The sequence below is a fragment of the Dipodomys merriami genome, unplaced genomic scaffold (assembly GCF_024711535.1).
Source record: "Dipodomys merriami isolate MVZ:Mamm:240054 unplaced genomic scaffold, mDipMer1.0.p SCAF_263, whole genome shotgun sequence".
Lineage (NCBI taxonomy): Eukaryota > Metazoa > Chordata > Mammalia > Rodentia > Heteromyidae > Dipodomys > Dipodomys merriami.
The window spans coordinates 941,234-967,889 of NW_027204082.1; the positions used below are offsets into that span (position 1 = coordinate 941,234).

The 26,656-nt window shown below is 36.7% G+C and overlaps 1 protein-coding gene across 1 annotated transcript in view; it reads right to left on the minus strand.

The window, feature by feature from the left end:
• Positions 1–1,902: 1,902 nt before the first annotated feature.
• The window catches only part of LOC138837138 (homer protein homolog 1), a 100,934-nt gene continuing 76,180 nt past the window's right edge, over positions 1,903–26,656 (minus strand). Inside the window, exons 6-9 of the mRNA XM_070035929.1 lie at positions 24,925–25,081; positions 19,123–19,233; positions 15,803–15,883; positions 1,903–5,299 (exon numbers count right to left, since the gene is read on the minus strand). Coding sequence (XP_069892030.1) covers positions 5,111–5,299; positions 15,803–15,883; positions 19,123–19,233; positions 24,925–25,081 — 538 coding nt within the window. The 3' untranslated portion in view covers positions 1,903–5,110. The remainder of the gene's footprint in view (positions 5,300–15,802; positions 15,884–19,122; positions 19,234–24,924; positions 25,082–26,656) is intronic.

A 26,656-nucleotide genomic window follows, 5' to 3' on the forward strand; every position in this document is an offset into this window, starting at 1 on the left:
CCCAAATCAACTATCAGTGAAAGATATCAACTGAATAGTATGATGACCATTATTCCAAGATAGGAGTTGAGGAGCTGTTTTGTTTTATGTGAAATCTGGCTTTCTGGAATTCCATTCTCAGCTTCCATGATGAGGCCCAAGTTCATGTACTCATCCTGAACTCTTTACATTTCTTATGCCCTAATCACACAAAATTCCCAAATGTACATCTTCAAATGTCTGTGGATTTTTCTCCTAAGCTATACCTAAACTCAAAGCTGCACTCAGATATCCTACAGGCTTGCCAAACTCAAAATGAAACAAATTTCTTTACCCTAGCTCAGCAGAGGAAGAAACAAATCTGCACAGAAACTTGTTCATCTTCTCTCTGCCTCCTCACCTCCACCAAACCAAGCTTGTCTCCACCTTGAGTTCACTAATGGTTGTCCAATTCAAGAGGTCAAGTGCCATCCTATACTCTTCTCTGGCCTGCCATATAAATGAATCAAGAAGAGCAAACTACTTGCTGACTCCATCACTGGGTTTTCCCACCCCCTCCCCCTCACATGCTGTTACAGCAGTCTCTTAGGAGGGTTACTGTGATTTATAAAACTGCCTGGTCTTGAAAACTTAAATTTGATACTATTCCTTTGCATCAACAAAATAACAAAGACCCCTTACTATCTTTCCATTACCTTTAAGAATGAAATCCAAATCTTCCATATAACCTTAGAAAGATCCTGACCTGCCTTGCCTTCTCCTCTATCCCGTTCCTCACATCTTATCCCATGTTTTATCTGTGCTGGCCTACTCTCATCTTCTAAATGTCTGAATACTTTTCATTTAAGTTTGTCACTTAAAATCAATAGACTGAAATTCTGCATACGAAAAGTTACTTATTAGAAATTGAATTTATGGGCTGGGAAGGTGGCTCAGTGGTAGAACGCCTGCCTTGCATGCATGAGGCCCTGGGTTTGATTCCTCAGCACCACATAAACAGAAAAAGCCAGAAGAGGCGCTGTGGCTCAATCAGTAGAGCGCTCACCTTGAGCTGAAGAGCTGAGGGACAGCGCCCAGGCCCAGAGTTCAGGTCCACGACCAGCAAAAAAAAAAAAAAGAAATTGATTTTGCTTCAAATTGAGACTAAAATATGCTCTATAAATAAAGCATGGACAAAGAAAGTATAATTTATATTGCCAAGAATTATAAGCATTATAGAAGTTTAAAAGTGAATGTAAAATGTATTTAGTTAAGTGTCTTATGATGGATGTGGTGATGACTACCTGTGATCCCAGCTACTTGGTAAGTGGAGATCATTATGATCTTGGTTCTAGGCCAGCCTCAGCAAAAAGTGAGACTTGTAGAGTAAAATGAAATACATATCTATTTCCATTCCAAAATTATCCTTTTCTAATGATTACTAGAAAGAATTATCTTAACAAATAACTTATTCCTGCTGAAGTGAAAGCATTGAGAATTATTTAAAAATGCATGAGTCTCAGCTATTTCTTACCTGCAAGTTTTCTTCTTTAAGATTTTATAGGGGTGCAGCTCATTGGCAGTGTACTTGCTCATGATATTCAAGGACCTGGGTTTGACACACCCCCCGCCCCCGCCCCAGCATTATACACAGAAAAGATTTCATCGAAACTAATTTACCTCATGAATGAAGAGGGAACAATGCTACACATGCAAAAGACAAAAGCTGAATGAAAACTGCTTCATGTTTCTAAATATTAAATTTCAGAATGATAAATCATTTCATACCAACCAAATAAAGGGGTGAAACTACAATTTTAACCCCACAAGCTTTCCCTTAGTCTTTCTCCAATGCCAGCACAGCAGAAAGGTAGGACCACAGAAGAAAGCAGCTGGAGTGCATGCTCCAGAGTTAAAGGAAAACATGGACGACGGAGGCACACATGGTAAAGAATATGTTTAATTTCAACAGGGCAAAGAAATGAGTTTTCAAAGATGATTGTGTTGGCTTAATTTTGAGTGTCCTTTTTAGTTTCACCTAAAAAAAGTACAAGGATTAAAGTATTTCCCAACAGTTCCATGGCAGCCAAACATAAAATCTATAATGGTGCAGGAGGTCTTCAATAGGGACAAGGAAGGATGCAACTCGGTGAACTCTTTCTTGTTGCAGGGGTGGGCGGGGGGGAGTGAGGCAAGGGAGGGAAGAATGGATTAGGGCAGTAGGAGAAGTATAAAAACTAATTTTCCAGGCAGGGAATACTTATAAAACCTTTTATGTGAAAGTTAGGATTTCACAGCATGACACACTAATGTAAAATCCAGTAGCACCTGTGAGATTTAAGTAAATGCCGTCATCACTTAAATGCTTTAAAATATAGGTAAAAGACTGAAGAAAAAAAAAGATGAAGTACATTCTCCAGAGAACAACAAATTATATTTCAAAATAAAAAGTGTATTTTTGTCTTTTTTCCAGTTTTCAATTTTGTACAAGAACTCAGTTATCATGGAACTTATACACAATGGGATTGGTCACTGCTTTTCTCCTGTGTGTCACTCTAAGTCCACGTGTTCAGGCTATAGTCCCCAATATTATGTTCTGACAAATATATTACCACAGTTTGATCTCAAATATAGATACATTATAGAATACTAGTCTCTGGGAAAAATCAAATTTTAATATGCAAATGTTATTTATATAATACAGAAATGAAAAAAATTACAGTACACAACCTAAATATGACTTATGATTTCTAGATACTCTCCTAACTGTAATATAAATAAGTGTTTAAAACAGCCTTAATAAGGTTTTATTTATATGTGCACTTGTGTCCACCTTATCCCATTAGCTGTACATGTCTATTGACAATCTGGGAATTTAAAGGTGCAGCCCTCAAGAAATTGTTAAATCACTAAAAAAAAAAAGAAAAAAATCAACAATTATGCTCCATTGGACAAGGAAGACACTCACAAAATTTCCAATTTTAAGTTTCATATCAGTAGGAAAATATTAAAAATAATTTTCTGTATATACATATGGGTATATGTATATATTGAATTACACGTCTCACATTATCAATACAATTCCTGTGGAGACATTTTGGTGAGTTATTTTCCCATTAAATGATCACTATGCCAAAATTTAAAAATATTTTATTACATCATTAAAATAATTCACTTACCATTTCAACAGCCTATATTGGTTTTTTAGATTGTTTAACCTTTCATAACTTAATTCCCTGATCCCTACTTTTAGCCCCTTATTTAAATTAAAACTTGTCATTCTGTTTTGTTCAGAAATTCATGGATAAAACCATATCCACTTCAAAATTCTATCCTCAGTTACATTTTATTACCTGATTTATCAGAGAAACATCTTAGCTCTGAGCATATGAACCTAAACTATTCTCCCTCTAATAAATAGGTTAGGAAATATCCTAAAGTAGATGGAGGCAACTTACATGATGTTACAGCACATATAATACATGAGGAGTGTCAGAGACACTTGCAAACTCACTTGCAGAAACTAACTTTAGAAACAAACCGTTTATTTTCCACTCTAATATAAATTAATATGTATGTATTTATGTACATACACATAAATATAAAACAAAATTATCTAGTGTTAAATAGCTGTTTATGAGTGAAAAATGGTTACAAATTGATTAATTAGCTTAATTTTGTACTTAACAATTCAATCATTTGGGGTACAAACAAAATCAGTGCATTCATCAGCTCCATGAATCAGATATTCAGGCATACACTAAAAAAGAACCTTCCTCAACATCACAGGCATTGTACAGCAAGAATATATGTACTCTGATGCAATTCCTACTCCATAGCAGACCAGATAGCACTTGGCTTACTTTTAAAATAGCTTCATAAAAGAAATATATAAAGAAATGCATATTTGCTAAAAGTCTTTTAAAATTACATCAAAACAACATTAAAACCTGCTCACTGAGAAGAGCTTGTTGAATGTAATTCCTGTTTTGAAATGCCTAGTTAACAGTTCAGAATATTGCCTTGTGAAGTTTGAATAAAGATGTGGTTGATGTAAAGACCAGATAGAGTACTTAACTCCATCTCATATGCCACGATCACAATTTAGATATAGTCCTCTGATGTAAATGGATCCCCTTGAAAATTGCTATACACCTTAAAATTATCTATAATAAACAGTTCCCCAACAACCATTAATATTCATAAATTGAAATGTATTGATCATTCAGAAAAGGTTTCTTGCAAAATATATAAATAAATGTAACTGCATATTTTTCTGTAAAGATACTTAACATCGCTAGACCAGACCGTCAGTGACGGGCTGCTGTATTTCAGTTCTGTGTTGTCAAATTTATTAGAAATTTAAAAAGAAAATTTCTGAGGGACTCAGCTGCCTTTGTTAGTTGGCTTTAAAATATGTAATAAAATGGGAGACAATATCCTCTCATAAATACATGGAATCAATATGGAAAAGTAAACTACACAACAGACAAGCTTTAGAGAACACCAGAATGTACCAGAGTAGTCACCAGAGTGAAAAATCTTCCAGTACAAAAAAGGGAAGAAGTCTATACACCCAGTTATAGTGTTTTTGTTTTTTTTTTAAATTAAAGATGCAGCGTTCTCTCACTCCTGGCAAGAATTAATTGGTAATGGCACTGCTTCTCAGCAGTGCAAAAATATCCTGAGAAATTATTTAGATTACAACAAAAGACAGGGCTGTCATTACTCAGTTTTTGCACAAAACACAGCTCTAGATATCATAAATAAATTAATTTTAAGAGCCGATAATCTTCACTGTGTTGAACACAAAAAAGAGGATGTGACCCAGACATTGTTAATTCTCCCATTGGCTAATATCAGAAAAAAAAGATTGCATTAAGTGTCTATTTATATCGTTCTAGTTAACTATGGCCAATAATATACATGGAGGTAATTTGTAGTTCAAGTTTTTCATCCTTTTTTTCCCCAACTACCTATAAGCTGAATTCTAAAATTTACACTGAAATATACAATTCCAATTTTCAAAAGATTCTCCTCCTGGAGGAGTGATAATCAAAAAATTTTGTGCAATCTTGATGCAGAGCCCATACAGTCCTATGAAAAGAGACAGTGTATCTTTTAATCAATTGGCACTGAAATTTAACTTTCCTTAGCTGCATTCTAGTAGCTTGGCCAGGTTATCTCGTAATTCTGTTAGTTCAAATATTTTTCCATCCAGAATCTCTAAGAGTGTCTTCAGATTATTGCGAAAAGCTTCTTGTTCATTTTGACTCTTCTCCAGACGTTGCTCTAAGTCAGAGAGTTGTCCTTCCAGGTCTTTGTTCCGAATTTCTACTTCCTTTAGAAACAAAAGTATAATATACATAAATGTCAATTCATTATTTATAGAACAATATAACTTTCTGCTATTACCAGTATCATGTAGTAAGTCTGATGATCAGGATAAGCTTCTGGAGCTCAGTTTAACATGACTGAAAGAAATATCAGATTAGGTCATCTTAGAAAGTCATATGGTTTATGAATCCATCTATCCCCCCAACAAACTGTCAGCGTTGATTTCTTACTTTGTGCCAGGCAGCACTCTAGGTGCTTCACATACGAGATAGGCTTAAATACCTACTTTGAAGAATATTTGCATATAATTTTTGTTGTTGCCTAGCTACTGTAGGAAACATGTAACTACAAACAATCCCAAGTGAAAGCAGGTAACTCTGGAGAGCTAGAGTAGAAAGTAACTCTCAAAAATAGGGCTGAAGGGTTGAATACATTAATTGTTCTGGTCTCAAATATCAAAGGAATGAACTATAAGAATATAGTTCACCTGCTAAAAAATATAGTGAAGATACATACTAACTGTACATATTAGAAATATAAAGCTGTCAATTCCACTAGTCTGGAAACCGAGAAGAGAAAAACATGACAGAAGGGAAACAAGAGTTTATAACAAAAATTGTTTTACAATTTTCATACAGAATAAACTGACATACCTGAAAATTATTAGAAATTATTGTAGCACTTAACAGTGTTTCTAAACATGAAAAATATAAAAAAAATGCCAGGAAAGCTAATATGCTTTAATTTCAATTAAAATTCAAATAAAAAAATGGTAAAAATCAACTATTAGGCTTTAAATAAGATTCAGATAAGCAATGGACTGAAAGTTATGAATTAGAAAACACATATATGAGACAGTATGACACAAATCATATTCAAATATGAATGAGACAATGGAAAACATGTTAGTTACACAACATGAGTTAGCCACAGAAAATAGGATACTTCAAATATATCATCTAACTGCAAATTTCTAAATGACCTTCATAGTTTTTAAAGAACAGTGGAAAAAAATCTTAATTGTATTTTTCAGAGACAATCTGTTAAACATTGAGTGAAAAGAACAGATTAGGAAGCAGCTCACTACAACTGGGCAAACACCTGTTACTATGAGGACAAGCACTGGGAATCAGTGCACAAAGAGAAAATAGGAAATAGTTCTGCTGTTGGGATTATGAGCACTTTGTCCCTAAATTTATTTTTTTCACACTACATTCAAAAATTAAATTGAGAAAAATAATTAGAAAATAGACTCACATACATTTAAGAAAACAGTAGTAGATTTAGAATTCTGACAATAACCACATTAAAAAAAAATTTTTTTTTGTGGGTCGTGGGGCTTGAACTCTGGGCCTGAGTGCTGTCCCTCAGCTCTTCAGCTCAAGGCTAGCACTCTATGACTTGAGCTACTGCACCACTTCCAGTTTTCTGGTGGCTTATTAGAATTAAGAGTTTCATGGACTTTCCTGCCTGGGCTGGCTTTAAATCACAATTCTCAGATCTCAGCTTCCTGAGTAGCTAGGATTACAGGCGCGAGCCACCTGCGCCCAGCCAATAATCAGATTTTTGTGGCACGAGAGTTTGAAATCAGGGTCACACACTTGCTGGTCATATACTCTCCATGCAAGCCAAAATCCGTCTTAAGTTTTAGTTACTTTTTAGATAAGGCTTCATGCTTGTAGCACATGTAGACCTTAGACCATGACTGTGGCCTTTTTTGGTTTTCCAAGTAGCTGGAATTACTGGGAATGAGCCACTAAGATTGGCTTTAATCACGTTTGACAGATAATTATGTACAAGTCAAGTAAGTATGCCACAGATGAGTTGTAAGAGTCTTGCAATATTTAAGAAGGAAATAAAACATAATGATTTATAAATGAAGAGTTTAAGGATACAATTTCATCTCAAAGTATTTACTGTTGACATATATTAGCTATATGTTTCTATTTTTCATTCTTTGAAAGTCTGCAAGGTGCAGATAAGAAAAAAAGAACACAATCTGAAGTTAATAAAGTACAAATTCAAAGGCCAAATCCACAGAGGGTATAAACTATGAAGAAATGGTTATTATAATCACATGTGAAAATTCCACTCATGATTGCACAGCATGCTTTTATGCTGGTTTATACAATAAGCTTAAGAGATAGAATGTTTCCAACTTTAAAAATAGACTGAATGTCATTCATAAGCAAACACCCACATCACCAGCCACCACCCAGTTTGCCCTCTAAAGCCTTCCATAAAATGAAAGGTCCCTTGTTCTCTTTGCCAATCAATGAAACAGCCAACATTTTCAATGGAACCAACCAAAACAAAATACTTTCAGTTACTAAATTTTCTTATACCTCTAGAATGGATCGCCAACTCTAAGCCATTTCTCTGTTTAAAGGAGTTTTACTTGCTAGATAACAAAATGGATCTAATATAATTCTTATGATTCTAGTCTACGTTTAGGCAGAACGAATATTTTCTTTTCTTTTTTGTGTTTTTTGTGTGTATGGTCCTGGGGCTTGCACTTTGGGCCTGGTTGCTATCCCTAAGTTTTTTTGCACAATGCTAGTGCTCTACTATTTGAGCCACAGATTTACTTCTGGCTTATTGGTAGATGATCATCAGTCTCACAGACTTCCTTTTTTTTTTTTTTTTTGGTCGGTCATGGGCCTTGAACTCTGGGCCTGAGCGCTGTCCCTTAGCTCTTCAGCTCAAGGCGAGCGCTCAACCACTTGAGCTACAGCGCCACTTCCGGTTCTCTGGTGGTTTATTGGAGATAAGAGTCTCACGGTCTCTCCTGCCCGGGCTGGCTTTGAACCGCGATCCTCAGATCTCAGCCTCCTGAGTAGCTAGGATTACAGGCGTGAGCCACCAGCGCCCGGCTCACAGACTTTCTTAACCAGACTGGTTTTAAACCACAATCCTCAGATCTCAGCTTCCTGAGCAGCTAGGATAATAGGTATAAGCCACCAGTGCCCAGCTTGAGAATATGTTCTTAGGGAAGAATAGATAACCTAGTGAACAAGGGACAACCAGACATAATTAAAGCAAGGGCCAGCAATGTCAAACTTCTCCTCTATGATTTTTGCTCTCTCCCACATTTAGTCTTCTACTTAATATGTGCGTTTATTAATTCCCTCTTTTCCTTTACTGATGTAAGACATATACCACAAGCATGATTCTGACTCAAAGAATATTTCAGGTACAACTTTCAACTCCATTTTAAGTACTTTAAAGGGCAAAAACTAAGTGTCTAAAATTTAGCTGGGCAGGTCAATTCTGTATTAGTTAGCTTTGGAGATTAAAACACTAAAGCTTTAAAAATTTATACTATACCAGGTGCTGGTGACTGACACCTGTAATCCTAGCTACTCAGGAGGCTGAGATCTGAGGATTGCGGTTCAAAGCCAGCCTGGGCAGGAAAGTCCCTGTGAGACTTTTATCTCCAATTAACCACTCAAAAAAAAAAAAAAAATAACTCCCTGGAAGTGGCACTGTGGCTCAAATGGTAGTGACCAAGCCAGAGTTCAAACCCCATGACCACCACCAACAACAACAATTTATATTATGACCATCACCAATAAATCCAAATCAGTTTTTCACTAAGTTCTAATCCTACATCATTTAATCTATATAAAGCCAAAACTTATCTTTATTAATACCTTACTCGTCTGTACCATCCTATATAATAGAACATAAACATAAAGACAAGTATAAAAACTAATTTTTGACCAGAAAAATGGGTAGAAGATGCACACAATGTACATTTTGAAGAACAACTATTAAACAACTGGTGACTAAATATCTTCTATATCTTCTATTATTAGGTATTGAGGATAAAGTAGTAAATAAATAAAGAGGTTTTTTTCCTTTTGTTTTGTTTTAGTTTTGTTTGGTTTTGGGCCTTGAGCTCAGGGCCTGGGCACTGTCCCTGACTCTTTTTGCTCAAGGCTACTTGAGTCAGAGCTTCTCCTTCCATTTTCTAGTGTTTAATTGGAGATAAGAGTCTTATAGACGTTTTTGCCTGGGCTGGCTTTGAACTGCAATCCTCTTTTCTCAGCCTCCTGAGTCACTAGGGTTACAGGAGTGATCCATCAGTGCCCAGATAAAGATAGCTCTTGTTTTAATACAGTATGCTTCCTGACCACCATCACTGAATTACTCTCTGACAGCAACAATGGACTGACATCTCAGAAACTGAGAATCAAGGAAGTATGTTGAGCAAAATGTGCTAATCCCACAGCTGAGAAGGTATTATTAAGAGGTTTCATAATATGGGCTGGGAAGTAGGCTCAGTGGTAGAGCGCTTGCCTTACATGCCTGAGGCCCTGGGTTTGATTCCTCAGCACCACATAAGCAAAAAGAAAAAAGCCGGAAGTGGTGCTGTGGCTCAAGTGGTACAGTGCTAGCCTTGAGCTGAAGAGCTGAGGGACAGTGCCCAGGCCCAGAGTTCAGGCCCCACGACCGGACCCTCCCCCCCCAAAAAAAGAGGTTTCATAATATATCTTCAGTTTTCTCTGAAAAGAACTGAAGAGTGAAACATTTACACAAAATATTACTTTGAAAATATGAATATAATTCATTTGTGGAAAAGACTAATATTAGGTATCATGTCCAATCATCCACTGGAATTAAGAATAAATATAATAAGCCAACTTTTATTATTTGCAGGAACTGTGTCTTTAATAAATTTCATTTTTAATATTATTTTAATTTCTTAAATTATGTTATTATCTTTAAGTATTTGTACAAAGGAATCACTGTTCAACAAACCAGTTTATAAATACAATGCATCTTAATCGATGACACCCATTTCATTATTCTCTCCCTTCTCTCTCAACCCAATCCCTCCCTTCAATTTTCTTTCTACAACCTGAGCCATGCCTCTAATCCTGCAATTTTCTTTTTTTTTTAATAAGTTTTTTTAAATTGTGAAAATAAAGTACAGAGGGGTTACAATCACATGAGCAAGGTAATGATAGTACATTTCTTATCAAGGATTGTTGCCTCCTCCTTTGTTTTTCCCCTACCATCCCTTCCCTCCCACCTCCACAAAATCCTGCAATTTTCTTAATTTTATAGGATATTCATTGAATAATTGGGCTGCATTCTCCCCACCTTCCTCATTTAATGGGTTTTCTTTCTTTCTTTTTCTTTCTTTCCTTCTTCCCTTCCCTTCCCTTCCTCCCTTCCATCCTTCCTTTCTTCCCTCCCTCCCTCCCTCCCTCCTAGGACTAGTTCACACAAGATTTGGAGTTGCCACTTTAGTAGAAACATCAGCATGATCATTTTAAGAAACCATTCTAGCCCAGCACAGATGGCTTACGAGCCTGTAATTCTAGCTACTCAGGAGGCTGAGATCTGAGGATCACAGTTCAAAGTCAGCCTGGGGAAAATCTATGAAACTCTTATCTCCAATAAACCACCAGAAAACACGAAATGGCTGTGGCTCAAGTGATAGAGTCCTCATCTTGAGCTGCAGAACTCAGGGACAGCATCCAGGCCCAGAGTTCAAGCCCCATGACTGACCAAAAAAAAAAAAAAAAAAAAAGAAAAGAAACTATTTCAAGCTATACACCCCTATATACATGTTCTTTGGCCATTAGCCATCTGGCTTTTTTTTTTTTTTTTTTGGTCGGTCGTGGGGCTTGAACTCTGGGCCTGGGTGCTGTCCCTCAGCTCTTCAGCTCAAAGCGAGCGCTCTACCACTTGAGCTACAGGGCCATTTCCGGTTTTCTGGTGGTTTATTGGAGGGAGATAGGAGTCTCACGGTCCCTCCTGCCCGGGCTGGCTTTGAACCGCGATCCTCAGATCTCAGCCTCCTGAGTAGCTAAGATTACAGGCGTGAGCCACCAGCGCCCGGCGCCAGCCATCTGGCTTTTGAGGACATTGGATTATGTACATCAGTCATGCCTACAATGCTACAATGATTATAGGATTCATTGGACATGGAGCCCTGTGGCTAGTTGTGAAGCCCAACTCTGTTGTATAGTAACATTTAGTATAGCTGAGTGCTTCCTGCTGGCTCCCCTGGCCTACAGTTGCTATGTGGCCATCAGCTCACTCCTGCTTTTTTACATCCAAATGTTTCAGTATCTATATCCTCTTATTGGAACCTCCTATACGGCTGTTTGTATGAATGTTTGGACATTTACTAGTTGTTTATTGAGTCTGTGCTTTCATAAATCAAATCAGATAGATCACTTTTTTTTTGATGATTTCTCTTCTTTGTTAAAACTTTCCTATTCAGTTATCTCTGTTACTGAACTCTGTCATTGTCTCTCTCACATTGTGATGAGAATCCCGAATTGTGTTCCACTAAAGAGCAACACAAAGTCTTTTCTACCTGTGTCTCTCATCTCACTGAAATCACTCTATTACAGAATTATTGCCTTCATTTTGCGATGTCTAAATTCCCATTTGTGTATAACAGAGTGACATCTGTCTACAGTCTGAAAAACAGGGATATAAAGGATATGCTCTACAATCTGAAGGACAGGGAAAACAAAGAATACCCGGAGAAAAGAAACTGCCAGAATATATTTTGAGAATTTGTTCTTTGAATTTCAGTACACTTATAAAGATTTCCCTTGTTCATGTCACATTCACTGCTTAACTTATTGCTTTAAGTTAAAAATGTATTTTTTGTTCTCTCACCTTTATATACTTGTATTTTACTTGAAAGACACCTCAAAATCAGTAAAAATGACAGAAATAATTATCACAAAAATGAGCAATAACTGTTACAAAAACAGTAAAGCAAGAAATTTTCTATACAACAAGGTGACGGTGTACACTGACTTCTACTAATCATCCTCTTCAAACTATATCAACAGGTAAAAGGAATAAAAGCATTCAAGTCTCATGACTTTAATGCAGCTACAAGAAAGAAACTGAATAAAGCTCAAGTTGCCTGTCATTAAAATATATAAGTTTGATCAAGATGTAGGCTCACTCAAGAGACTGAGAAGTGGAGGATCACCCATGGAAGCCAGCCTCGGTATAAAAGTCTGTGAGATTCCATCTCCAATTAACCAGCAAAATACTGGGTCTGAGGTATAGCACAAGTGGCAGAGTGCTAGTAAGCAAGCGAACTGAGCAAGTGTGAGGCCCTTAGTTCAAGATCTAGTATTGGCAAAGAAAGAGAGGGTGGGGGGAGAAAGAATAAGAGAGAAAAGAATGAGAGAGAGAAAGAAAGGAAAATAAAAGGATAGGAAGAGTAGGGAAGGAAGGAAGGGAGGAAGAAGAAGGAAGGAAGGAAGGAAGGAAGGAAGGAAGGAAGGAAGGAAGGAAGGAAGGAAGGAAGGAAGGAAAGAAGGGAGGAAGGAAGGAAGGAAGAAAGAAAGAAAGGAAAGAAGGAAGGAAGGAAAGAAGGGAGGAAGGAAGGAAGGAAGGAAGGAAGGAAGGAAGGAAGGAAGGAAGGAAGGAAGGAAGGAAGGAAGAAGGAAAGAAGGAAAGAAGAAAGGAAGGAAAGAAGGGAGGAAGGAAGGAAGGAAAGAAGGAAGGAAGGAAGGAAGAAGGAAAGGTAAGAAAAAAAGAAAGGGAAGACAGGAAAGGAATGAAGAAAGGAAGAAAGAAAGAAGAAAAAGAAAGTGTAAATACTAATTTATGCAGAGTACTTCTCAAGCTCTCTTATCTTTTATTGAGGGAGGTCATGGGGACAATGCATAAAATAGTGAAGAGAAGATGGACGATCAGAAACCGAACCACAATAACCCTACAAAGGAGAAAGACCACTGACAGTTCCAAGACACTAAAAAAGTAGTAGTAGTAGTAGTAGTAGTAGCAGCAGCAGCAGCAGCAGCAGCAGTAGCAGTAGCAGTAGCAGTAGCAGCAGCAGTAATTGTTGTTGTCATGGTAGAACACAATGGATAACTTAAAAAAGGTGTGGGGGTGGGGGGACTCAAGCCTGTAAGCCTAGCTTATATCTGTAATTCTAGCAACTCAGAGGCTGAGTCTAAGGCTTGTGGTTCAAAGCCAGCCTGGGCAGGAAAAGTCTATGAGATTCTCTAATAAACTACCCTCCATCAAAAGCCAGAAATAGACCCATGGCTTAAGTGGTCAAGTGCTAGCTTTGAGGAAAAAAAAAAAAACAAACACGGATAGCACCTACCTCTGGGTTCAAGCTCTAGGACAGCACTAAAAAAAATTATATTTGAAACTTGAAGAGGCAGTCTAGAGGTGGCAACAGCCTTTTGAGAAAAGGATAAAAGGAAAAGAGCCTTTTAGAATAAAGGGGAAAAGAATTAAGGAATAAACCATTTTAGATTTGTAGATTTTTCTTCACAAGCTATGGACACTATAAATGAGAAAAATTTACACTGACAAAAATGTTTTAAGTGTAATTAGGGATGGCTTAAGTATTTGTTGCTAAAAACATGTGGTAGATACAGAAAGGACAGAAGCTTTAGAATCAAACAAGTACTTTGATGTAACTTGTTAACATCTTTGAACAAGGTAGCCAAGGGCCTTGATTAAGCTTAATATCTTTGAACTGGTCTCGGCCCTTGATACCCTACTTGATAGTGTGAGAACTAGAGGTAATGTATGTATGTGAATAATAATTTATCTGAGTAATAGCCAAGTCGTAACATATAATGGAGTCACTCAAAACTGGAAAGAAAAAAACTAGGCTGAATTCTTCCACATCATTTGCTTCCAGCTCATATTACATGCTTTATATTCTGTTTCTCCCTCAAGGTTTTTCAACTTCATTACTCTAGACATTCTGGGACAGATAATCTGATGTTCAGCAGCATTCCTGGGTTTACCTAGTAGGTGTTTGGTTATAAAAATGAAAAATATCTCCACACATTGTTAAATGCCTCCTGGATGTAAAATGCCCCAAGCTGAAAAACAATTAAAATGTAATTGCACTTTTTAGACTAGAGCTCTACCACTTGGGCCATACCTTCAGTTCTGGTTCTGTTGCTGTTGGTCCCTTATTTTGGAGATAGAACTTCATAGTTTTCTTCTTAGGCTGGCCCAGAACCACAATCCTTCAGACCTCAGTTTCCTGAGTAGCTAGCAGTATAGATGTGAGCAACAACTGACCAGCTTAAAATGAGAAATTTCATTTCCTTATACTATGAAAAGCCAGTGTCAGTAGAGGCCAAATGAAACAGTTTGGTAGAAAAGGACATAAGTGTTAGATTTTGGCTGTTTCCATTTAAATATAAGTTCAATAAATTAATTTCTCTGAGCCTGGAATTCTTTTGGGTTTTATTGTTGTATGAATTAAATGTATAATGTAAGTAATGTGCTTAGCACAGCAGCTGTATAGAGCATGTACTTAATAAATGTTGTTCATTCTTTTTTTTTTTTTTTTGCCGGTCATGGGGCCTAAACTCTGGGCCTGGGCGCTGTCCCTCAGCTCTTCAGCTCAAGGCTAGCACTTTACCCCTTGAGCCATAGCGCCACTTCCGGCTTTTTCTGTTTATGTGGTGCTGAGGAATCGAACCCAGGGCCTCATGCATGCAAGGCAAACACTCTACCACTGAGCCACCTTCCCAGCCCATGTTGTCCATTCTTTTTTCAGACTTTTTTAATTCTTAAATTTTTGTTATCTTTATGCAGTTGTACAAAGCTGTTTCAATTCAATATATCAGTTTATAAGTACAATGTATCTTGTTTAATGTCACCCCTTCTGTTGTTTTCCTTTCTCTCTCTTAACCCCATCTATCCCCGTCACGTTATCTACTTCCATATTCACGTTTATTGAATTTATAATGACTATTCATCCACAATTTTCTCTCTGGCTCTTTACATCTCTGTCTCCCTCACAAAACACATTTTAGCTTCCTGTATTCATTTTTGTTCATTCTTACTGGTTCACTCATCTGGTATTCTACGAATCTATCACATTCCTCTTAACTTGTCCTATTAAAATCCTTTACTCAGTAAGTACATTTATTTCGATTCTAAAGTGGTTCTATATCTTCTTTGAAGCACTCTCAGGTTAACCAAGGAGATATAAGAGGAAAAAAGTGCCTGAGTTGGCAAGAGGAGAATTTTGTAATGAATTCTGAAAAATTTTTCTTCACTAAGTCTGACTCTCATTGATGATAGGATGCATGTACATAAATGAAAATTAGGAAGCATGTTGCTTATACAAAGAAAAATAAAATGAATTAGAAAAATCTTGCATTTTACTAGGTTAAAACCACTGTTGTAAATTATATACCAGCTCAATAGATCTTACAAAAGCAGAGTACCTAAACAGAATGAAAACTATTAGAGAAAAATTTTCATAATTCATGATACTTTTAATGATAAAGGTAGAAATTTCCAAAATAAATTAATAACAATTTATAGATGGTGACCAATAATTATAAGCTACTTAGATGAAATTACCAAGTAATTTTTGAAAAAAAATCAAAGATTAGGTATGAATCAGAAGCACTGGAAAATAAAAATGTCCGAAGTCTGCTACATACGATTCAGAAAAATGTCATCGCTCAGTGAAAGAATAATGGCATCCTATTCTGAAATAAAGAAAAATTTCACTGTAACTCACCTGTAGTTTCTGAGTCAAAGAGTCCCTCTGTTCTTGTAGTTCTCTGGCATTATCAATTTCTTGTTTTAATCTTTCTATTTCCTAGAAAAGATAGAGCAATGCTTTTAATAATAACATTTAAATTTATTTTCTCCAACAATGATTAATCCAGATCTTAGAAAACATTAATTTATTCAGCTTTGCTTTATAAGCGTTTAGATTTCATTTTACCGATATGTTATCTAGAATAGAATGATTAAAAAATAGCAAATATCATTGTATAAAAAGGTTCCAAAGGGCTGGGAATGTGGCTTAGTGCTTGCCTAGCATGCGTGAAGCCCTGGGTTCAATTCCTCTGTACCACATACAGAAAAAGCTAGAAGTGGTGCTGTGGCTCAAGTTGGTAGAGCCCTTGTCTTGAGCCAAAGAAGCTCAGGGACAGTGCCCAGGTCCTTAGTTCAAGCCCCAGGACTGGCCAAAAACCTCCAAAAAACAAAAAATGAAGTGGTGCTGTGGCTCAAGTGGTAGAGTGCTAGCCTTGAGCTGAAAAGCTGAGGGGACAGTGCTCAGGCCTAGAGTTCAAGCTCCATAACCAACAAAAAAAAAAAGAAAGAAAGAAAGAAAAGAAAATATTTATTAAGCTGGTCACCAATGGCTCATGCCTGTAATCCTAGCTACTCAGGAAGCTAAGATCTGAGGATGATGGTTCAAAGCCAGCCTGGGCAGGTAAGTCTGTGAGACTCTTATTTCCAATAAACCACCAGAAAACTGGAAGTGGTGTTGTGGCTGTGGTAGAGTGTTAGCCTTGAGCTGAAGAGCTGAGGGATAGCACCTAGGCCCAGATTTCAAGCCCCACGACCCACCAAAAAAAAAAAGTTTCAAGGTGCCATTTCATGTCTATCTATTGTATTTTGATCATATTGATGCTCTTTCTTATCCCTATCCTCTTACCCCGCCTCTTATTTTTAAACAGTTTTTAGTAGGTTTCATTATGTCATCTTCATATATAGACTCAATGTAATTTGATATTACTTTTTTTTGTTAGACATGGGGTTTGAACTCTGGGCCTGAGAGCTGTCCCTTAGATCTTCAGCTCAAGGCTAGCACTCTACCACTTGAGCCATAGCACCACTTCCAGATTTCCAGTGGTTAACTGGAGATAAGAGTCTCACAGCCTTTCCTGCCCCGGCTGGCTTTGAACCACGATCCTCAGATCTCAGCCTCCTAAGTAGCTAGAATTACATGCATGAGCCACCAGTGCCTGGCTACTTTGATATTACTTAATTCCCATTTTCCTTTTCTTCCTCTCCCTTTCCAGTCCCACAATTACATTCATGTTACAGATAAATAACATAATATAAATGTACAGAGACATGCACACACATACAAACACACACATATATTTTAGGTATTGATTCCACATATAAGAGAATATATGCAATATTTATCTTCCTGAAATTGGCCTATTTGACTTCACATGATAACTTCAGTTCCATCCATTTTCCTACAAGTAACATTCATTCTTCTTTACAGCCTTGCATGAGTGTCTGCTGTTTTCTTCCAAATTTTGGCCCTTAGAGATCCTTCTGCAGTTCCTTTTGTATGTTTGGTGCCGATTCCCTTTGGTTGGGAGCCTGTAGCAGTTCCCCTATAGGTGTAGTGTGGGCATGATGGTTGGCTCTGGGTGCTATAGCTTCAGGGAAAGCAGGGTTGTGATGGCCAATCCCTAGCATGCAGGTGGAATTCTTTCTGTAATATGTACAAGCAAGAGGTGCTTCCCAGCTCTGTGACTCCTAATACTGCTGGGGGTGTTGCTTGGGGAGGTTCATGGTGGTACTTCTCAGTATGATGGTTCTTCCAGAAAGCAGGGAACTTCTAGCTCTGGCGACATATCTGCTTCTGAGATCATGCAGCCTCAATATTGAGGTGGGGTAAGTCTCTTTTGATTTGATTTTGGCTGTGCTGCTTCCAACAAATGGGGGTTCAAAATGCTTCAGTTACTACTCAGCCCAAGGTTTATGCTGTGAAAAGCCTACCCTCACCTTCTAAATTCACTAAGTAGATCATACAGTTGTATATTACACTGGGTTGTCTCACATACATATATATAGTTCATTGTCTCAAAAAAATAAAAATCCCCACTGATTTGCTAAGTACTTGGTTAGTCCTTTTCCTTAGTGCAGTTGAGGAGGCCTTTGGGGGTTGGAGGAAGAAAAACAAAACACAATAAAAAAAACAACAAAAAACAAAGGTTGAGTCTGTTCTTCAAAGTGGGAAGCTGGACTTTAAGACCTTTTAGGCTTATATAGAGTCCTCCCTTCATAGAATTCAATGGTAAATGAGGATGGACAGGGAGCTCTAGCTCTGCTTTGTGACTGCTGCACAGATCCGCCATCCTGAGCTTCATTTATATAAAGTGCTACACACTGAAGCAGTCTCTGCCTCACTAAATTCCTGCAATGGATAGGAAGCTTGGACAGTGGTAAGTTGTTATTTTGCAACTAGAATTACAAGCCTGTCACCAGGGTCCTTTGGCTACTTTGTACTTCCACTTTCAGGTTCCCTTTCCTCACCCGAGGGGAGCCTCGTTAGAGTTTGGAACTATTTGCTGCTTTTCTCTGCTGATTGGTTTCTCCTTACTTTTCTTCTGATTGTATTCCTCTTTCAGGTTTCCAAAAGCTGTTCTTCTTATTTTCATTCTTCAAAAGATAGTCTCTCCTGAGTTATCTGACTTTTCTCATTCATGGAGTCAAATGGTAAATGCTCCTAATATGCCATCTTGCTTACTTTTTGTTTTGTTTTGTTTTGGACAAGGTCATGTCATGGAGCCCAGGTTTGCCTTGAAATCAATATAGTATTGCACTATCACACCTGGGCCTGGATCAGAATGATCCTAAGCAACAAATTCAACTTGATGGCTTTGATAACAGCACTACTTAGAAAAAAACAGTATTGACTTTTTATGACTGCTTCAACTCAGAGATACAATTCTATCCCAAGACATAGATTTTGACTAGAAACTGGAAAAAGCAACAGTTTAAAATTCACTTAATAATCTCATGATTTTCTGTTGATGCTATGAATAAAACTCTCACACATAAGACAACAGGCATTCTCTTATTTATTCTGATTGCCTCACCATAGTTTGATTGACATACTTGATAGCAACAGTAGAAACAAGCATGAAGAAAATATGAATAAGATTTACACTACTGAAGAAAAATGTCATTTAAAAAAATCCCACAATTCTACTTTATTGCATATCTTTAAATTTAACATGGACTGTAATTTTTATACACATATATAAGGTAGATTACAGGAAAATGAAAAGTGGTAAATACCTCTTCCTTTTCTTTCAATGTCTCTTCTAGTTCTTGTATTGTCTGATTTAATTCTGTTTTATGAGTATGCACTGCATTTGCTTGGCTACTAACACACTCAAGTTCAGTGACCTAAAATTAAATGAGAACAAAGGTTAAATTAAATGGCAATTTCAAAGGGTTTCTTACTGAAAACATAGAAAGCCTCTGATAAGAGAATACTTAATTTTAGATAGATATATGAAAATAAATTTTGAGAACTATCAAGACATTCAGAATGAAACAAATTGATTCTTTAAAGATACACATTTAAAACAAAGAAAACAGTTATTTCCATGCTTGGTTACAGGACAGATAAGGAAAACTTAAATGATTATTACAATAGAGAATAAATTCACAAGAAAGTCTTCTTTAAAAATTTCTTTTTAGGGCTGTGTGTGGATCAGAGTAATGTGCTTGCCTAACATATGTAAGGTGATGGGTTTGCTCCTCAGCATTGCAAATATAACAAACTTAAAAAAATTTCTTTTGAAAATATATCCAATATCAGACATGACCATCTGCCTTCCCATCTGTAATGTTCAAACTAAATATTGATTCTGAAAACTGGCCTTGCAAAGAATTTTTTCAAATACATTTCCAAAATGATAGAGAATCTAAAGAAAAGATATGTTTAAAATATAACAAATTATTTGAATCCACAAAAACTTCACATCAATAGTACCTCTTTTTTTTGTTTTTCTGTCAGTCGTGGCGTTTGAACTCTGGGCCCAGGCGCTGTCCCTCAGCTCTTCAGCTCAAGGCTAGCGCTCTACCACTTGAGCCACAGCACCACTTCTGTTTTTTTGGTGGTTAATTGGAGATAAGAATCACAGATTTTCTTTTGAACCATGATCCTCAGATCTCAGCCTCCTTGGTAGCTAGGATTACAGGTATGAGCCACCAGTGCCCAGTTCAAAAAAGAATAGTTCTTTAGTCAATAATAAATTATTAAATGCTCTCCCCAAATAGGCAATTTCAAATAGTACTTGATATTTTTTAAGATAAGAGAAAAGGGGAGTCTCCTTAAAAGTTACACTAGCCAAACCATGGCTCATGCCTGAAATCCTAGCTCTTCAGCATGCTCGTAGCATCCTAGCTACTCAGAAGGCTGAAGTCTGAGGATTGTGGTTCGAAACTAGCTCAGTTAAGTCACTGAGACTCATATATCCTCCAATTAACAACCAAAAAACCAGAAGTGGAGTTGCGGTTCAAGTGGTGGACCAAAAAGCTAAGGGACAGTGCCCAGGCACTGGCACGCATGCACGCAGGCACACACACAGAGTTAGACCATCCAGAAAGAGAACATAGACAAAAATCATATAATTAGAAGTGTGTACATATATATACACATCCGGCACAGACTGTAAAAACTCTTAATACACAACAAGCTTACAAATTTGGGTAACTAGAATATAGTAAATCTTTTGAATGTTCTCAATACCTTATTACTCTCAACATTCTATTCGTCTACCTCTTTTATCACTTTCAATTGTTCTATTCACATTTTAATAGCTTTATACACCATTATTACTTAGGCCTATACAAAAGCAATGGCCCCAAGATGGACTTAATTATAACTTAATTTGTTTGTTCTAACTTTTACGTAACTGCTAACAGATTACATCTTTATTTATTTATTTATTTATTTATTTATTATTGTGAAAATACTGTACAGAGGGGTTACAATTACATGGACAAGATGAGTACATTTCTTATCAAGCATTGTAGCCTCCTCCTTTGTTTCCCCTTCCCATCCCTTCCCAGCCTCCCCCCGCTCCCCCAATCCCTCATATCTTTCACTAGGTGATTCCTCCATTCAAAGTCTTTCAACTGTTTATATTTTTAACAATTCTATCTTCAAGATCTCTATAAACTGTCCTCAAATGACTTAACCATCTTCTTTGGCCAAGATTCATTATGTCCAACTAGTAGCAGGCAAATCTCCTAGGCCATGGTCCCCATGACCATGCCCAACTTGTTGACTAGTGTCTCTCTTATTTCTGAAAAACATTCTGACCTTATCAAAACAACAAATCACACCTTAGTACCTATTTTCTTCAGAAAGCCATTCCTATCTCAAAACTCTCCTTTGCTATGCTTTACAAAATAGAACATCTGATCAAAAATCTTGGAAACACGGCTGGGAAGGTAGCTCAGTGGTAGAGTGCTTGCCTTGAATGCATGAGGCCCTGGGTTCTATTCCTCAGAACCACATAAACAGAAAAAGTCGGAAGTGGCACTGTGGGTCAAGTGGTAGAGTGCTACCCTTGAGCTGAAGAGCTGAGGGACAGTGCCCAGGCTCAGAGTTCAAGCCCCACGACTCACAAAAAAAATTAAAAAAATAAAAAAATCTTGGAAACTATTTTCTTAGTGTTTAATATATATTAACTTTGTTTCATTAGATAATAAAACCTTCAACACAGTTTTAACTCTGATAGTAGAGCATTAATGGAGTGTTTTTTACTAGCATAACCTTCCCACAGATAACAACAACAAACTGCAAGTGTAAAAAAAAAAATTAACTGAAAGTCCTGACGAGTAGACAAACTGGCAAATGTCTGAAATAAAGCAATAACTTGACAGGCTGTGCTTCTTGGATGAACTCAAGCAAAAACTCCATTTATATTCTTATTTTCTTAGGTGACTGAACATTTTAGGAGTATTCAAAGTAGTTACAATAGTTAACAAATGAAGAAATGAAAGAAGGACCCCAAATACACAAATCTCTAGGTGACTCTAAAATTGAACATGCAGGGAGAATCCAAAGAGTCATGGTGGGGTTGGGATGGGAACTAGCTGTAGAAAGAACTAAGCTGTGGTATTATTTTCCATAGTGAAAACAGTTTGAAAGTCTAGTCCTGTCAAGTGAGAGGGCCTTGTAAAAAGTTTAAGCTTTCTAGTGAAACTCAGAAGGATTATGTATTAGAGATAAAGATGCCCTGGGACTAAGAGATTTATCCTAGGAGTTGGGAAAAATTAAAATAAATCAAATCTAACATTTAAGCCCACAATTCCATAAATTTAAAGTAACATAAAAGCACTTTAAGTACTTGCTAATACAACAAACAAAATCCCCCAACCAACACTCTTCAAGAAATGATAAGAAAATCTATGATTTCTATAATACCTCATTTGCAATAGCCAATATGTAGCTAAATGTTTAAAAAATGGAAAAGATAAAAATGTCTAAATAAAAGCTGAGGTAGTTTCTTGCCAGTAACCAGTATAAAAATGCTAAATAAAGTTATTAGGATACAGGGAAATAGCACTTGATGGAAATTCTGATCTACAGAAAAGGACAGAGAAACACTAGAAGCTATAAATAAAAGATCTCTCTCTCTCTCTCTTTCAATTTTGAGAAAAGGTCCAGGGTGGCCTTAAATTCATGGTCCTGCCTCAACCTTTAGCATGCAGATAGTATAATACCTGCACTACTTCTTTCATTCTAAAATTCTTTAAAATCTTTTGACCAACACAAAAATTCTTTGAAGGCATGGATTATATAATAAGGAGACATGATTCCTTCTCAACAAATATTCATTACAAGGTCTTAATAGTTTTAAGTTAGACTTTTGTTGTGATAACAAAAATTATAATATTAACCTTTTTAAGTTCAAAGCTTGGTCAGTAGTTTTCAGTATATTCGTATTATTGGGAAATGGATATTAAAATAGAATGCTGTTTATTCAGGATCTAGTCTTCCTTCCTTGTCTCTATTCCATTTTGGTTTACATCTCTGTTATTCTATTATACTCCTCACATTGAACTATACCAAGCAATTTCTTATTTGGCATCCTTTTATGTTTTCATTTTTCATTTAAATATATTTTTGCATTTAAAATTGTAATTTTTAAGTAGTTGTACATAAGGGCTACAATTCTCTAAGACAGGTTATGAGTACAATGCCGCTTGGTCAATGGCATCCCTTCCTTCATTCTTCCCCATTTCCCCCCTCCTGTCCCTACCCATGTTACATAGTTCATTTTTTCACATAGTGTACATTGAATACAATGACTACACTTGCTCACCCTTCCTCCCTCCATTCCTGTGCCACCCTCAAAACATGTTTCCACTTCCTAGTATTCATTTTGATAAACAGTACTTTAATTGTTCAAAAGTTATGCCTTTATATTTCTCCCCTAAGTATTCCCTCCTTTAGTCAGTTTGAGAAATTAAGGGCACCTGCTTCCTGTGGGGTGAATTTATTTCTATGCTTTGAATTTAATTTTTTTTTTTTGGGTCGGTCATGGGGCTTGAACTCTGGGTCTGGGCGCTGTCCCTCAGCTCTTTAACTCAAGGCTAGTGCTCTACCACTTGAGCCACAGCACCACTTCCCATTTTCTGGTGGTTAATTGGAGGCAAGACTTTCTTGCCCAGGCTGACTTTGAACCGTGATCCTCAGATCTCAGCCTCCTTAGTAGCTAGAATTACAGGCATGAGCAACCGGTGCCCAGCTGAATTTAATTTTTTTTATTAGTAAGTTTTTTTATTGTGAAAATACCATACAGAGGGGTTACAATTACATGAGCAGGTAATGAGTACATTTCTTTTTTTTTTTTAATTTAATTTTATTTTATTTGTGAACATACTGTACAGAGGGGTTACAATTACATGGGCAGGATAATGCGTACATTTCTTACCAAGCATTGCACCCTCCTCCTTTGGTTTACCCTTCACATCCCCTCCCAGCCTCCCCCCTCCCCCCCAATCCCAATCCTTCTCCTCCCCCCCCCCCCCCCCCCGCACTGACGTTGTAAAGCTCGTTTTGGACATGACAACTTGAATGAGTACATTTCTTATCAAGCATTGTTGCCTGGATGGTAAGGTGAATTTAAAATTTTAAAGTAATTATTTGAGCTTATCCTATTAACTATTATAATTTCTGATTTTTTGCCTTACATCGCTAATATTGTCAAATTTATAAAGAATTTTCTAGCTACATTTAAAAAATCATTCCTTCTTTAAAAATAAAAATAATACGCTAATAATCAAAATGATAAAAGCAATTATTGATTCACTGTAATACACTCAATCAGTTCAACTAAGTGTCATAGAAATTGTACAGAACATGGTTGTATATTTTTAATTTTTTTACTTACTTACATACTTACTTAAACAAGTACTCACCATATTGCTCAGGCTGGTCTTGAATTTGTCCAGTGGAAGCAATGCTCCTCCTTTATTATCCTGAGTAGCTATACATAACTATAGTTATGTATTGACATACGCAGATAGAATATGTATTTTGACTTAATCTCACTAAATGCTAGAGTCTGAATTTTCACAAGAATTATATAGAGTATATAATATTTCTGTGTTATAGAGCTGAAAGAAAGTTATTCAGCTAAAAGTGGTAAAACTAGAATCTAAAGTCAGTTCATCTAATTTCAAAAAGCTGTTTAATCTTCAAACTTATCAAACTATGGCTATTTTTCTAATCTGGTAAGAATGTTTTAATTCATGGTCTCATATTTCTATCATTTGAGCCATACCCCTAGCCATTTTTGCTGCAGTTATTTTCAGGCAGTTCTCAATGTTGATACCCAGGGTTAGCCCATGATCCTCTTACCTCTACGTTTTAAGTAGCTGGTACAGATATGAGTTACCTGGCTAACTCTGGAAATATTTTTCCTAAACTCACATGATACAACCATGCATGTATGGTATGTTCTGGCAACCAATGAATATTTTTGGATTCCCCTGTGTTGAATCTACATGCATATTTCCTCTGAACAAGGAAACCTGTTATCTCTAAATCCCTGAGAGCAGCCCTGAACTCACCCGCTTGTGCAGGCGTTCTGCTTCCTCTTGATATGCGGCAAGTTGCTGTTTCCATTGTTTCACATTGGCAGTGGACTCCAACAGGGCTGCAGTGAGTTTAGCATTATTTCCTTTGAGGGTAGCCAGTTCAGCTTCCCAGTGTTTGCTGATTGCTGAACTAAAATAAAATAAAGGAAAATTATGAATATGGTTTCTGAAAGGACAGCAGTACTCGGTTCTATTATTGGGTTTATTCCTAAGGATATTTTCAAAAACAACTCTAAAGCAATAAAAACCCAAAAACTGCACAGTTATGTCTTTGAGAAGAAAGCATGGTAACAAAGGAAATACAAGTACCAAAGGACTAGGCTTAACAAATGTGGGATAGTCCCCCCTTTTCATTGTGTCAGATAGTTATTCTTATAAGGAATAATCACTATACTGCCCTACTTTGCAATTCTAAAATAACATCTTACAATATATTACATTGTTTTTGTTGCTGTTGTTCTGATCCTAGGGCTTGAACTCAGGGTCTAGTGCTCTACCACTTGAATGATAAGGCCACATCTGGCTTTTTGTTGTTGTTGTTGTTGTTGCTTGTAGGGCTTGAACTCTGGGCTTGAACACTGTTCCTTAGTGATTCAGCTCAAGGTTAGCGTTCTACCAGTTTAGCCACAGCACCACTTCCAGCTTTTTCTGCTTATGTGGTGCTAAGGATTTGAACCCAGGGCCTCCTGCATGCAAGGCAAGCATTCTACCACAGAGCCACCTTCCCAGCCCACATCTGTCTTTTTGATGGTTAATTGGAAGTAAGAGTCTCCTGCCCAGGCTGGCTTGGAATTGCAATCCACAAATCTCAGCCTTCTGAGTAGCTAGGATTACAGGTGTGAGCCACTGGTGTCCAACTAATACATTATATTTTTAAAGGGAATCAAGGCTTACAGTACAATTTTATTCCTTAACGAAACATATTTGGATGCTTAAATGACAAAGTTTAGGCATATAATGTATTTTTTCTTTTAAAATTCTTAATTTATAAATCATTCAGAATTTTAAAATGCCAAAATAAAAAATTATTGTAATAATTTTATATACTAGACCTAGAAATTGGTTCTAGTGACTTTATATTATCACATATAGAATACTAAAGCAATTTTCCTTTCTTAATTTAATACTCTACTTAGTAAGTTACCTAGAATTAAATATCTAACCATGTCTCTTTTCTTTTTTCTTTTCTTTCCTCTTTTCTGTTCTCTTCATCATTCGTGGGGCTAGACCTCAGGAACTGGGCACTGTCTCTGAGCTTTTTTGCTCAAGGCTAGCATTCTAACACATAGAGCCACAGAACTACTTTCAGTTTTCTGGAAGTTAATTGGCGATAAGAGTCTCATGAACTTTCCTGCCCAGGCTGGGTTTGATCCACAATCCTCAGATGTCAGCCTTCTGAGTAGCTAGGCTTACAGCCGTGAGCCACCAGAGCCAGGCTAAGACTACTTTCGATTACAAAGACAATTCTATTAATGGAAAGACACCTCTATTTATAATTCCTGTCTTAACTGAATTGCCTTATTTGAAAAAAGGTTAATTTTCTTTTTCATTATTGAAGTTTATTTCTATTAGTGAAATTCTGCTAACCTTATCCATTAAACAACTAGTGATGTTGTATCTTACTTCATTCTTTCTGTTTTTGGTAAGTATTTGTATCACAGTACATATGCTTCAACTGACTAATACTTTACAGTATTGTAATATA